General features: G+C 38.3%; 2 protein-coding genes across 2 annotated transcripts in view; one reads left to right on the forward strand and one right to left on the reverse strand.

Moving 5' to 3' along the window:
- Positions 1-14,057, forward strand: fuca2 (alpha-L-fucosidase 2). The gene is made up of 7 exons (XM_062977870.1): positions 1-242; positions 5,816-6,003; positions 7,124-7,463; positions 8,572-8,782; positions 10,003-10,193; positions 10,809-10,917; positions 11,034-14,057. The coding sequence occupies exons 1-7, from the start codon at positions 1-3 to the stop codon at positions 11,172-11,174; spliced, it is 1,422 nt and encodes a 473-aa protein (XP_062833940.1). The 3' UTR covers positions 11,175-14,057.
- pex3 (peroxisomal biogenesis factor 3) overlaps positions 13,137-16,133 on the reverse strand; it is a 19,290-nt gene continuing 16,293 nt past the window's right edge. Inside the window, exons 10-12 of the mRNA XM_003215705.4 lie at positions 15,833-15,955; positions 14,784-14,880; positions 13,137-14,159 (exon numbers count right to left, since the gene is read on the reverse strand). Of these exons, the coding sequence (XP_003215753.1) occupies positions 14,076-14,159; positions 14,784-14,880; positions 15,833-15,955 (304 nt within the window). The 3' untranslated portion in view covers positions 13,137-14,075. The remainder of the gene's footprint in view (positions 14,160-14,783; positions 14,881-15,832; positions 15,956-16,133) is intronic.

Consider the following 16,133-nt stretch of genomic DNA (forward strand, 5'->3'; position numbering starts at 1 on the left):
ATGCCTGGCCTTCGCGGGGCGGCGGCGGGGGGCTCTCCGCTGGGGCTCCTCTCCTGCTTCTGCTTCTGCTTCTTCCTCCTCCTCCTCCTCCTGCTGCCGGGACCCTCCTCCGCCCGCTATGAGCCCACCTGGGAGTCGCTGGACTCGCGCCCGCTCCCAGCCTGGTTCGACGGCGCCAAGCTGGGCATCTTCATCCACTGGGGCCTCTTCTCCGTGCCCAGCTTCGGGAGCGAGTGGTTTTGGTGAGCGCCCCTCCCTCCCTCTCTCCCCGCCTCCTTTTCTCTCCTCATCTCGCAAACTTGGGCCGGTAGGCTGTTAGGAATTGTGGGAGTTGAAGTCCAAAACCCCTGGAGGGAGGGCCCAAGTTTGCCCATGCGGGCAGACTTTAAAGGGAAGTCCATTTAGGCAGCACTTCCGCGAATCAGAGCTCAATACAAACAACAAAGTCAACAAAAGAGAACAATTTGGTCACTGCTGTGAGAAGACATGCTTTCTTTCACACGAAAGACCTTTGAAAACTCACCTGTCTCCACCCAACATCAGGCTGTGTAAGAAGAGAGCAGTTAGGTTGTTTGGGTGCCACTGACAAAGGACTTTATCCCATTAGAACAGCACCATGTCCTTGGATACAAGTGACATTTCAGATTTCTCCCGTCTTGTTTTATTTCATGGGCAAAACCTGTGAATAAGCTCCTAAATTCAATTATTCCTATTGGTAAGTGGCTTGGAGTCAGCAGTTACCGGTAGTACAGTAGAGTCTCACTTATCCAACACTTGCTTATCCAACGTTCTGGATTATCCAACGCATTTTGTAGTCAATGTTTTCAATGCATTGTGATATTTTGGTGCTAAATTCGTAAATGCAGTAATTACTACATAGCATTAATGTGTAATGAACTACTTTTTCTGTCAAATTTTTGGTATAATTTATTTATTTATTTATTTACAGCATTTATATTCCGCCCTTCTCACCCCGAAGGGGACTTAGGGCGGATCACATTACACATATAGGCAAACATTCAATGCCTTTTAACATAGAACAAAGACAAGACAAACATAGGCTCCGAGCAGACCTCGAAGTCACGACCTCCTGGTCAGAGTGATTCATTGCAGCTGGTTGCAGCTGGCTTGCTCTCCCGCCTGCGCCACAGTTTAGATGCTTAATTTGTAAAATCATAAACTATTTTGATGTTTAATAGGCTTTTTCTTAATCTCTCCTTATTATCCAACATATTTGCTTATCCAACGTTCTGCCGGCCCGTTTGTGTTGGATAAGTGAGACTCTACTGTATTGACATTTAGAAGGGCTGGGTATACACTTACTTGGGAGTCTTTCAGGGGTGTAGGCTTGTGGATGAGCAGTTTCTTGCTCACTTGGTCTTGAACTGTAGGAATCTGGTGTTTGTATCAGTTATGTAATAGTAGTAATAATCTTTATTTATATCCCTCCCAGGACATGGGGTGGCTTACAAGAAATAGAAACACAGTGCAAAGCACAAATGACAAAATTACAACATAATATATAAACAATAATATCAAAAGCCTAACCAAAATAAACCACAATGCAAAAAGACAAATATAGTAACATAATACTTAACAACAATCTAAAAAAAAACACCTAACCAAAAAAACCCTAACAGACGGACATAACAATAAACACCAGGGAAATGACACAAATGTAAAAATTTTGCTGGATTTAAACGTCCATCAGAGGCATGGTTGTAGTTGGTTGAGGTTTGCAGGGCTGAGCAGGAAGCTGCAGATCTGGCTCTGAGCTCTAACTCTAAGTATGCAACCCTCTTTATAATGGTGGAGGAGTTGGGAAGACATCCATCCTCCAGACTAGATTTCTTACATGTTTGTATATGTTTGTACTATGTATGTATGTATACACACAGCATTTAACTATTTATGTGTCCTATTAGAAGGTATTTACTGAAGCACGCTCTCCCTAGGTAATTAATGAGGATCAGAATAAGGCCTTTACTTCTGTCCCTAATATCCTGATTTATAGGGTCAAAGAGGTTTGTCCCTTAAAATAAGTTAACTCACTTTCATCCAAAGTACATTAAATTTTTAAAGAATGGAAAAGCCAAATCTCCCCTCCAACTGACAATCAGGCCCCATCCACACGGCCATATAATATATTGTATACTCATATAATGCAGTTGAACTGCCTTGACTTGCATTATATGAACCAGTAGATGAGGCCTCAGCTGTCTTCTCCATTCTCTATCTGGCTTCTGAAGATCAATGGCATTCCGAGTCCGCACTACGACCATTTGGGATCATTTACTCTCTCAGCTTTTTCTTTACAAACATATAGAGCAGTGGTTCTCAGCCTGTGGGTCCCCAGATGTTTTGGCCTTCAACTCCCCGAAATCTTAACAGCTGGTAAAGTGGCTGGGATTTCTGGGAGATTGTAGGCCAGAACACCTCTACCCGTGGTTGAGAATCACTGGTATAGAGCATGAGATAGCCTACAACTCCTATCAACCATGCCTATTTTGGGATTATGAGAACAATAGCTGGAAAATCTGGGTCTTACTGCATGGTATATGCTTTCCTCTGCAGTGTATGCTGAGATGTTTGTCAGTAGGTGATCTATTTTCACTGTTGTTCAGATAGACAGGTGGCCAAATCTGTTAGACAGGCAATATGATGATATGGGACTGAACTATGGACGACTGCCAGAGTGAGGATAGGAATTGTTGCCACAGAGAGGAACTAGGATTCAGAGCCTGAGTCCAATAGATCTTCAAGTAGACCAGTGGTGTTCTCTCCCTCTCTCACACACACATGGATTTATACATGGGTACACATGTTCACACATACACAGATTTTCTCATCTGGAGGGATCTATTGCCCAGCTGGATGTTATCGTTACTAGTAATTAGGTAGAACTTCAATTTCAATTTAAAAGTCTGAAAATTATATGTGTCCTAGGCAAAGAGCTCTGTTAAATTGGGCTGTGGCTTTTTGCCCTTCAGATGGTGGACTACAACTTCCATCAGCCCTAGCCAGTATAGCTAATAGTGAAAAATGATGGGAGTTGCAGCCAAAATTTACCCAGAGGGCTGCACATTGCCTGTCTTTGATGTAAATTATTGTGGTATCAATCTATATATATAAAATGATAAAGTTGTTTGCGCAGTGACTGTAACAACAAAACTAAACATCCCAGAAATACAAAATTTGGCAACACAACGCAAAAGGCTTGCCTCCAGGTTACAACAACACAACCACACCACAAAACCACAATCCAGACCCACAAAACTCACAACAACGCATCATGCGATAACAACACAACTAAACGCCCCAGAAATACAAAACTTGGCAACACAATGCAAAAGCCTTGCCTCCCAGTTGTAACAACACAACCACACCACAAAACCACACAGGACTCACAAAACTCACAATAACGCATCGTGACTATAACAACACAACTAAACGCCCCAGAAATACGAAACTTGGCAACACAACACAAAAGCCTTCCCTCCAGGTTGTAACAACACAACCACACCACAAAACCACAATCCGGACCCATACAACTCACAACAATGCATCGTGACTATAACAACACAACTAAACACCCCAGAAATACGAAACTTGGCACACAACTAAACGCCCCAGAAATATTAAATTTAACAACACAATGCAAAAGCCTTGCCTCCCGGTTGTAACAACACAACCACACCACAAAACCACAATCCGGACCCACAAAACTTACAACAATGCATCGTGACTATAACAACACAACCAAACGTCCCAGAAATACAAAACTTGGCACACAACTAAATGCCCCAGAAATACAAAACTTGACAACACAACACAAAAGCCTTTTCTCCCAGTTTTAACAACACAACTACACCACAAAACTGCAATCCGGACCCACAAAACTCACAACAACGCATCGTGACTATAACACAACTAAACACCCCAGAAATACAAAATTTGACAACACAACGCAAAAGCCTTGCCTCCCAGTTGTAAGAACACAACCACAACACAAAACCACAATCCGGACCCACAAAACTCACAACAACGCATCATGACTATAACAACACAACTAAACGCCCCAGAAATACAAAACTTGGTAAAACAATGCAAAAGCCTTGCCTCCTGGTTGTAACAACACAACCACACCACAAAACCACACCGGACTCACAAAACTCACAATAACGCATCATGACTATAACAACACAACTAAACACCCCAGAAATACGAAACTTGGCAACACAACACAAAAGCATTCCCTCCCGATTGTAACAACACAACCACACCACAAAACCACAATCTGGACCCACAAAACTCACAACAATGCATCGTGACTATAACAACACAACTAAACACCCCAGAAATACGAAACTTGGCACACAACTAAACGCCCCAGAAATACAATACTTGGCAACACAACACAAAAGCCTTGCCTCTCAGTTGTAACAACACAACCACACCACAAAACCACAATCTGGACCCACAAAACTCACAACGCATTGTGGCTATAATAAATACAAAAGTTGACAACACAACTCATCCACCTCCCCAATCCCTACATTCACACTTGGCCTCCAAAAAAACAATTACAATAATAACAATGACAACAACAACAATAAGAATCAACACCATCACAGGCAAGAAACAGCCAGGCACTGAGGCTGAGAGGCCAGTCAGTGCTACACTGGGCCTCCAAAAAACAGTACAGTAGCATCTAACTTATCCAACCTTCATGACCACTACAACAACAACAATAATAAACACCTACACAGGCAAAACAAAAAAAAGACTATTGTACCACAATAAAAATATAAACCGCACTCAGCAGAATCAGACAGTACAATTAACAACAAACCAAAGACAACAGAAATCTCAAGCAATTATCAATCAACACAAAAATTGAAGAAGGTAATAGACTTCAAATTACTAATGTGAGTATAAAGAAGGGTGGAGGTCACAGCATAAATACAACCTAATGTAGACTGAAAAACACCACCAGACTAAGCCACAGCAACGCGTGGCCGGGCACAGCTAGTTAAAAATAAAGCTGCAGTAAATATTTCTGAGAGTGTTTAAAAATAAGAGTCAGGGATCAACATTTCTAATATACTTATAAGATCCTCAAGGCAATAAGGCAATATTGTACCTTAATTGAACTTAGTGGGACTTAAGCAGATATACAGAGGACTAAGTCCAGGGACTCCATAAGATTTACTTCTCAGCAGCCATGTATAGTGACTTTCGTAGCAAAATGTTTCTTGTTTTTAACAGTCTTTCTATATAACAAAGACACTCAGATATAGGTATTGGCAAAATAGGTTTTCTTTATACTTGTGTTTATTTTTTACTCTGCCATAAAAAACTCTTCTAAAACTAAGGGAACTCAGACTTCTTAAAAAAAAAACCCAGCTGTAGTCTAAACACATTTGTTACATATAGTTGTATTTTTTAAAAGATTAGAATGATGGAAGGGCAAATGACAAGGATGATACAGCTAATCTAAGTAGGAAATAAAGGGACAAAGTATCCGTAGGAAGATGGATAAAGAACTCTGGCGACCCTTGAAAACCTTTATTATATATGGTTGTGTTTTCAAAATTTTAAAGGAGTGTGGTACTCAGAACATTATTTTTTGTTGAGAAGATAACTTGGGAGTCTCACATCATGGCCGCTGTTATCTTAGATGCTTGAATATGATAAACCAATGTTGTTAAATGACGCATACCATATGTTTTGAGCAGCTGTTTGATACTTTTATTTGGGACGTTTTTACTCTCCTGTCTAGGTGTGCAGATACTAAGGATGTTTTCTTTTGTAGGTGGTATTGGCAGAAAGAAAAGAGAGACGCCTATGTAACATTCATGAAGAAAAACTACCCTCCTGGATTCACATACGAGGATTTTGGCCCTTTATTTACAGCTGAGTTTTTTGATGCCAACCAATGGGCAGATATTTTTAGTGCTTCTGGTGCCAAATACATTGTTTTGACTTCAAAACACCATGAAGGTAAATTGAATGTTTTCCCTGCAGAGGAAGAGCCTAGATAGGGTTTCTTTGCATAGCTGCATAGAATATAATAAATTCAAGCCTTACGTTACTGATAATACTGATTGGTCATGGTAACTTTTCTCAAAGGCTGATGCTGTAGGAAGGTGAACACATTTTATTTTTTTAACTACCTTGTCATCACATTTTATCCCCATAAACAACACAAACTTGTAGCCTCTCCCGATATCTCAGGCCTGCCTTGTGGGAACAAGGGAGAGAGCCTTCTCTGCTGTGGCCCCCCGATTGTGGAACTCACTGCCCGGTGAGATTAGGCAAGCCCCCACATTAGCAGCCTTTAAGAAAGATTTGAAAACATGGCTCTTCCATTGTGCTTTTGGAGAGTAATTACTGCATACATCCCTTCTGTTACTCTCCTCTAATATCTGTCCTCCAGATTGCACCACTACTTTATGACCCTGTTTTCTGTGGTTTATTCCTATTCCTTTTCTCACCTCGAGTTTTTAACCTAGTGTTCATGTGGCCCACCATTGGTTTTATTGTTCTTTTGATTTTGCTTAATGTAGTGTATATTATCTTTTATTGTATTGTTTAATGTGTTATGATTTGTTGTTTTATTTATATTTTGTGATATTGTATTGTTCTGGGCATGGCCCCATGTAAGCCACCCCGAGTCCCCGTTGGGGAGATGGTGGCGGGGTATAAATAAAGTTTATTATTATTATTATTATTATTATTATTATTATTAAACTTATATTGAGAGAGCGACTGGTCCATTGCTCTCTAATGTGTTTACTGGATACATAGAGGTTAGAGTTTAGATGATCTTTAGATGATCTTGCAGTGTGCCTGGTGCTCTTCCCATTATATCATGCTGATTTCTTTGTCTTTGTTGCTGTCATGTGCCTTCAGGATATTTCTGACTTATGACAATCCTAGGGAGAAGCTATCATTAGATTTTCTTGGCCAGATTTACTTGGAGAGGCTTGCCATTACTTTCCTCAGAGGCTGAGAGAGCTTGTCTTGCCTAAGGTCATCCAATGGGTCTTTATGACTAGGGTGGAAACTGCAGACCCTGGAAGTACATCCTACAATCTCCCCCCTAATTTTCATTTTCTAGGTTTTACTTTGTGGGGATCGAAATATTCATGGGCTTGGAATTCTGTTGATGTTGGACCAAGACGTGACATTGTGGCTGAGTTAGCCTCATCCATTAGAAACAGGACTACCTTACACTTTGGGCTATATCACTCCCTGTTTGAATGGTTCAATCCTCTCTTTCTTGACGATGCTGCCAGCATGTTCATGAAAAATCAGTTTCCATATCACAAGACCCTCCCGGAGTTGTATGAAATTGTGAACAAGTACCACCCAGAGATCCTGTGGTCAGATGGAGATGGGGATGCTCCAGACACCTATTGGAACAGCACTGGCTTCCTAGCATGGCTTTATAATGACAGGTATGTCCTTTTACTGTGGGAAGCCACACATGTAGGAAAAAAACCTCCATGTCTAATCACTGTTTTTCATAACACTGGCCATCACACATTTTGGTGCCTCAAATGTTAGATCTGTTTCTGGGTATATTTGACCTGCTGATTCCAAAAATGGCATCGATTTCCCACTATCAGCGCTTGAGATACAGAACATATGCCATCTACCAGTCACCATCTGCTCTCCCATAGAAAATCAAAATAACCATATTTGAGAAACAAGAGCTAATGTGATCTAGCCAATGCAATTTTCTGAACCATCTCAAATGAACCCAAGAACGGGCCACAAACCAAGATACCAATAATTGTTTTTTGTTGGGCTGTGAAATCTTTTGTAAATCTCATCTCGACTAATGTGCTGTACTTAGTCCTGTTTGCATTTGGCCTTAGAAGTTAAGCAGGGTCAGTCCTGGTTAGTGCTTAGGTAAGAGATCACTAATACGTACAGCTGTAGGCTATATTTCAGAGGAAGGGACTGGCAAAATCACATCTGAGTATTTCTTGCCAAAGAAAACTCTATCAAAATTCATGGGCTCACCAGAAGTTGATTGGTGATTTGACTGCCCATTAGCACACTAACAAAGTCACAGTCAGTTCACTTTTTTTCTTTTTTGAGGACTGTTTTGGGTTGCACTGTTAATAATGAGTTGATGATACAGAATATGGCTATGGCCAATGCCATATAGAGAAAGAGGTGGGAGGGAAGGAGAACGAGTTATTTTATATTATTTCCTTTCTGTTTTAAATGGCCTCTTGAGTACTAACAAGAAGATCGGAACCATAAATTTTAAGCAGTAGTTATACAATACCACAGTAAATAGCCTCAGAAAATAACAAGATAACAAAGGATTTTTCAAAACTGGAGACACTTCAAAATCACTGTTATATAGATGAAGATGCATGCAGCAAGGCTATCTTACTCTGTTGTTGTTGTGTGCTCCTCAATCTCCCTACTAGCAACTACCAGTAGGAAAAGAGATCTGTGTACTAATACATTTTTATTTTCCATAGTCAGTGGTGGAAGATCCTCACAAACTTGGGATTCTGGACTAATAATGTGTTTGGTATTTTTCAGCCCTGTTCGGGACAAAATTGTTACAAATGATCGCTGGGGAGCTGGCACTATTTGTAAACATGGAGGATATTATACTTGCGCTGATCGATACAATCCAGGACACCTTTTGTCTCATAAATGGGAAAACTGCATGACAATTGACAAACAGTCATGGGGATACCGTAGGAATGCACAGTTTAGTGATTACCTGACGATTGAAGAGCTCATTAAGGTAAAAAATGAGGCAAAGGCAGAATTGGACAATTGTGAGTTTTCTGTTGTTTTTAAGAAAATAACCAGAGTTTAGTGTCTTCCTGTTTATATATGTGTAAAAAGTGTAATATTGTTTAAAGTTATTAAAGTATATTAGTTTTGATGTGTTTTTAAAAAAATCTTGCAGGTTTTTATAATCTTATGAGGGTCTGTTTGTGGTGGTGGTTCCTTTGGAGGCTTTTAAACAGGCTGGATGGCCATCTGCCAGGGGTGCTTTGATTGTGCTTTTCCTACATGGCAGGGGTTGGACTGCATGGCCCCTGTGGTGACATATAAGTACTTTACAATTAAAATCTCTTGCACCAGCTTTTTAAATGAAAGTCTTTATTAAATCATGGATCTGCCATAGGTTTTCTGCAAATAGACTTCCTGTGTAAGAAACAAGAAACAAAACCCACACACATGCACCTTTCTGTCCCTACAGCTGTTAGCCATGGGACTTTCATAAAATAATTAAATTCTAAAAGGAAGCGTATGAATAATTTGGAAAAATAGTGCACTTAGTCTAAATAACAAATATGATCATGGAACTCACAAAAGGAGCATCTTTGCTTGGCCAGCTGAACCTACAGTAGAGATGGACAATGTATGTTTCTCCAGATGTTATATTACAACCCCCATGAGCCCTAAAGCACAGCAAGTCTGAGGAATGAGGGGAATTGCATTCGAACATTTGGAAGCTGTTTACCTTACTGATTTAATGTAAAGTTCTGCCATTGTTGTACTGAAACATGAATAGCCCATATCAGTTTGCTGGCTGGAATCCTGTTGGGCACTTATGTCCGTGAGGATTAGGATTGGGCAGTTCTGTAATGTAATGTCTGTATTCAGAAAGGGGCTGCTAGTATGTTAGGGAGCTTGTAAAGTGACCGATGCACATTGAAACAATCATGTTTTGGGACCCCGGCTAGGGAGTAATAAGTGCATTGCTACAACCTAATGTGCATTGGAACATGCTTGCCAGTGTCCATAACACATTTTCACAATTCACTAATAGGATTTCATAGGACTTCTGCTACGTAGCTAAGTACATAAAGCTACATCATGTAGATCGTGACAGAGAATTCTACCTGGTGCCTTTAAAATGGTTTAAATGGTTCAGACTTTAGATAGCTACATTCAGCATCCATTTTGCACTGTGGTTTTTATTTTTATTTTCGCTTCCCAAAATAATTTCAGGAACTTGTGGAAACAGTATCGTGCGGGGGAAATCTCTTGGTGAATGTTGGGCCTACTCACGATGGTCGTATTCCTGTCATTTTTGAAGAGCGTCTGAGACAGATGGGGACCTGGTTGGCAATAAATGAGGACGGCATTTTCAACACTAAACCTTGGAGAGCCCAGAATGATAGTTGTACTCATGGAATATGGTACATCCATGGAACAAACAAAAATGCAGAAAATATATGCCAAGTATTAAAGAGATTTTATATAGGAGTTAGTCTTATATTACAATTTTAAATATCCTTACATACTTATTGAAAATAATGGACCTCAATAGACAAGCATAATATTTAGTGGAATATCTCAGCCTTTTGGGATCAGTTGGTATGAACCTTTACCTTTACTTGGTATGAACCAGAGGCTGATAATCATTGTTACTGTTCTGGAGGAAGAATGCATATAACTTTAGACAAAAAACTTTTGGTGATTGCTATATTTGTTAAAAATGGCTGAACAAACCCACCGAATGGTGAAATTTCTGTAAATATCTTCATACACACACACACACACACAAAGATTTTTACTGTGTCTGTCATCCCACTCTACACTGGGACATCCATCATTAACTGCTTGGGTTGGATGGACTCTCCTCTTGTAGAGATGTTTCTCACCAAGCTGCCAGGCTGGAAGGATCTTAATTATTTTTATACTTTTTAATTTACAGTATTAATATGTATTGATGGGACTTGTAAGTTGCCCGGGAAGGGTTTATACCCTCAGTAGCATTGTTCATATAATTTATTCTTTGTTACTTTTTACAGGTACACTTTCAAACCAAATGAAGATATTGTATATGCCATTTTCTTTAACTGGCCAACTTCAGGAACTCTAATGCTTGGTGAACCAAGGGGTGTTCTTGGGAAGACAAAGGTAACGGATATTTGCTTGTTCAAGGGTGGCTGAGGTTTGAAAGAACTTCTTATGGTACTAGTCATATAGACTATTCAGAGCAATACTCTTATTTAATAATGTCTTTTTAATTTCAGGTGGCACTGCTAGGATATGCAGAATCATTGCCATGGTTTCCTTTGGAGAAAAAGGGAATAATAGTGGCTATATCTCAGTTATCATTTAATAAGTTTCCACATCGGTGGGGCTGGACTCTAGCAATAACTCATGCTTCTTAGTCAAGAACAGACTTCGATCTATCAGACTTTTTTGTGGATAATCAATCCCACAACACTATTATGTGTGTTTGTATGTGTGTGTGTGTGGCGGGGTGTAGGATCAAGATAATTAATCTGAAATAGAAAAGATGTAATGCATTGACCTTGGTCCATAGTCAACCTTTCCAAACACATTTCAAAGTAAACCCCGATGACTTACTTACAGCACATATCAAGAATGGCCAGGTTATGAAATTACATAAAACAATGGTGTGCTTGAATTTTAGAGGTTCACAAAAGAAGTAGAGAAAGTCAATTTTTCATAATGTTGGGATTGCTGCAGAATTTTGGACAAAAGCATTTGGATACAATTTCTCACCTATTGTGTGTCAAAATAAACTTGGTGCGCTTAATTCTTTGTATGTCGATGTGTAGGTTTTAGTTCCTAAAAAAATCCAAGCCCTCATAGAATCCTGTTATTGTCTACACAGAAGCTAAAAGTTTCATGAGGTTCAGTGGAATTTGCTCCTGTGTCTGTGATTGCAGCCTTAATCTTGTAAAAAAAAAAAAGGAATGAGATTTTATCATACCTAATTCCCTTCATCAATTGAAATGAAAGCTATTGAACCATAGCGGTAGAGGGATCCATAGGGGATCATGTAGCCCAGCTCCTGTCAGAATACACAACCAAAGTACACAAACTGTATATGAAAACTTCAGAGGGTAGGTTCACCATTCTCCCAAGCAGTCTAGTCCATTATGGAGCAGCACTTGCCAGGTTTGTCTAAAATTCAGTTTGGGAGTAGGTAAGTTGTATCTGCTAGTCAGTATTTTAGTTCCTGGAGCAGCAGAAAACAGGACCAGTCCAGCTTCTAAAGAAACCTCTTCAAATATTAAAGATAGCATATCACATTTTTTCTCCAAGCTATACATTTCCAACTCCTCATATGGCTTGGTTTCAGATATTGTACCATGCTACTCCTCCATCTCTGGACATATTTCAGTTTGTCAATATCCTAACTTGAATTATGGTGTCCAGAAATAGATAGTATTTTAGATAAGATCTGATGAAAGCTGAACAGAGTGGGATTATGACTTCCCTCAATCTAGACTCTGTACTCTCAATGCTGTCTAGAATTGCATTGGCTTTTAAAACTATTCAATCACACTCGACTCATGATTAGCTTGTGTTAAGACTGGCAATGCTTTTTACATGTATGGCTGTCAAGCCAAGTGTTACCAATCCTGTTTTTGTGCATTTCAGTTCTGTTGAGGTTATTTAACACATTAGTTCCTCTTAATTTGGTATTATCTGCAAACATAAATATGTGCTTTATCACATCAAACAGAATTTACCAGTTCCATAGCAGTCACTTTTCTCCAGGATGAAGAGGATAGAAATGCTTTCAGTTCACTTTGTTAACCAATTATAATTATCCTAAGAGGAGCAGGTTCTAGCCCATGTTTTATAAGTTTGTCAGCAAGAATATCTAGGGGACTGAATTAGAACTATATTGGAAGGTCAGTGGAATAAGCACTGTGTATAAGGTCTAACTGTGGCAACTACTGTACACAAGTTACAATTTCTTTGTATGTGCTAATTGCTGTAGCACTGGATTTTCAAGTAAGAGTTTCAATATATCTTTTGTACAGCTCATTTGGGTTGTGATTTTTTCAAGACTTTTTATAATGTTGATGATTTTGTTCATGTATTTTCTTAAACCGGAGTAAGAACAATTGAGCACTGGAACTGTGCCCTCAAAACTGAAATGTCCTTCTGTGAAGAAATATGGTACATCAAAGCAAAGCTAAAAATAATTTAAACACTTCTTTTTGGAATTTTGAAATGGCCTGTATTTCTTTTCTTACAAAAATGAAACACTATTTTCCCATTGCAAAAAAACAAAACAAAAAAACAAACAAACCATAAACAGGAACTATGGCATTATTTGGGATGTTTACTGTTTACACACACACACACACTTTTAAAAATAGTTTATTTTTATTTAAATGTTTAATTGGGTTCCAATCAATACAAGTTAAAAATATTTACAAAAATGAATGTGTACAGCAGTAGCTGTTTGTAAACAGCATAGACATATTTTCTAGAAACATTCGCCCAATTCTGCAACAGAAGAACATTATTGAGCATTGCACTAGTCAAACAGGTCTTTAGTTTATGTGTTCAGCTCTAGAGGCTCCAATCTAGAGAGTTTAAAGCATAGAAAGCAGTATGTTCCTCAAAAACACTTTCTATATTCAGTTGGCCAGGAGAACTGAAGGAGGTGAGATAGTAGGTGACCAAAAGAACTGACTGCAAACTGCTCGCTTTCTTTTAATATAATAGAAAATGAGCATTTGATTTTTCACAGCTTGAGTAGCTGTAGAAAGAACATACAGGCCAAATTATGTGTTGAACAACTGATGTTTATTACGAAAGTAAACTTAAATGTTGCTCCTGCCAATGGTTCCAAGCTCTTTTGCTTGAATACTGTTTCATCCAATGCAAATCCTGCTGTGTTCTGTTACTGCTGATTTTTTAATGGAAGATTGTTTCATAGGCCATGCAGTTCTTATATCAGGGAAATACTAGCAAAACATCACCTCTTTTCTTCCTCACCCACCCTCTCTATTGAAGAATAGAAGCCTGACTTTGTTGTCTTGTTTTTTAAAGATATATATCCAGCAAGTTGTTCAATAGCCAAGAGTACCTCCATATAAAGGCATTGAAATTATTTTTTCCAATAAAATTTTACCTGTCAGTTGTAATTTTTATCAATATACAATGTAGAATTTGCATTTCTTTAGAATGTTTTTGTTGGCCTAATAATCCTACATTTTTTTGATAAAGAGATTTTTTAAATAAAGTATTCACAGTGATTAAGCACTACTATTTGTATCACATACATCTTGCCCCGTGCCTCATTTTTGTAATTGCTGAGGAGTACTGAAAGCTTCATACACATTAGCAGCAAAATTTTTCACTTGCTCCATCATTAACAGGTCCTGGAAGGGATATACAAAAAACTGATTATCTATTTCATGTTGATAGTTTAAACATAATAAATAGCACCAACATGCATTTACAACACAATCACACAATGTGTTATACAGTGTTTAGAATCAAACTGAACATGCTTTATAAACCATGTAAGAGATGCAATTGAAATGTGACAACAAAATAGAAAAAATATACATGCGGACAGTTTCAGCTGGATCACATCCAAGAGCAGCCCTAAAAGTATTCTACATCAAGCAGGTCTCAAAACTTGATCACATTTTAGTTTCTTGGCCTGACTCTTGTTAATATTTTTCAACAAACATTGGACTTTATGTTTCTACATTCCTCTTCAATCCAGGCCATTCTGTTAGTACTATATCCACCTTCTTTTACCATAACACATAATAATACAATGTCTGTAACAATAATACAAAACAGGCTGATGGAATGCTTTTCTTGAGTATCTGAAGGTCTTCACTTGATTTGGGATGCAAAATTATTTTGATTTGATTTTTGGGCCTTACGCTGTTTTGAATGAGTTTTGACTTTATGAAAGCAAAATGCAGAATCAATGGCAGACATATCTTAAATTGGACTTAAGATAATGAATAACAAAAATGTCTTCTTACCTGCACAAAGTGACTAGGAGTTTCACTGCAGATTAAATGGATCTGTCCATTTATTATAGGAATTATCTTGGCTAAAGGAAGACTGACACTAGAAAGACTAGATGAGAAAATGGAAGTGAAACATTAATATAAATGTGTAAGACCCTATTATTAACTATTTCTAGAACAGGAAGTGCAGAATATCTGCACCAGACATGTCAGACATTTTCCCCATACGTATCTGAATACCTCTGGACTTTAGCATCTCATATATGAAAGTGTTAAAGCCTTTCATCCACTATCTCAATTTTTTATATACAGGCAGTCATCGAGTTACAAACATCTGACTTACAAATGACTCGTAGTTAAGAACGGGGTGAGACAACAGGAAGTGAGAGAAGTCTACCCCTCAGAAGGGAAATTCATTCCTGGAAGAGTTATCATGGGGAAAAGTGTTTTCACTGAAGCTTTACCACCTATCCTTGTTTCTACAACAAGCATTTTTTTTTCCAAAATTCGAGGACAGAAAGTGGGGTGAAATTTTCTGAGCAGGGGCACAGACATCACAGGGGTGTTAACCGTTCCCTATGCTATCCAAAGCTAAAACAAAATATATTTTGGCTACAGTTTCATAGGGACTCAAGACAGCTCACAATAACATCATATAATCCAATAAACATGTAAAACAAGGAAAATATAAAAATTAAAAAACCAAATGTTTGTGTCATGGATATAGAGTTAAAACACAATAAACACAAAATTACTACTACTACTACTACTACTACTAACAATCATATTTTAAAGTTACTCTTTCCAAGTGTTATTACATTACTACAACCTAACTAGAATAGAATATTCCAAAACAGAATGAGACAAAGGAACTACTTAAGTTTTGATAACTTATACCTACAGATAAATATACTTCAGTGAAATCTCAACTAATACATCTTTATATTTGTTCAAGAAACTGATTCCTTTAACACCAATTGGGTGTACATCAAGCTTCTGCATAAATTCCTTTTTAAATAGAAATGAACCTCCTTTCAGTATATATTTTAAAATGATGTTACCTGTTCATGGAAGCAGTATGACAAATATCTTGTTCAGTAGGTTTGAAGAATTCTGCCATGTTGTCCAGTAATCTACTGAATCCTCTATTTAGGCACGAAGTCAAAACTCTATTGAAATCTGGACTGGAATAAATAAAACAAACCCCAGTTATTATTAATGCTCTGCTGGTGCAGATGTCAGCATCACCATCATTATTAGAAGTAGACAGATCCTTGATGATGTACATTCATAGTCGGTCCTCCTCTTTTGTCCTCGTACACGTAGGCCACATCTACGTTGCTGTAAAATGTGATTTCAGAA

The sequence above is a fragment of the Anolis carolinensis genome, chromosome 1 (assembly GCF_035594765.1).
Source record: "Anolis carolinensis isolate JA03-04 chromosome 1, rAnoCar3.1.pri, whole genome shotgun sequence".
NCBI lineage: Eukaryota > Metazoa > Chordata > Lepidosauria > Squamata > Dactyloidae > Anolis > Anolis carolinensis.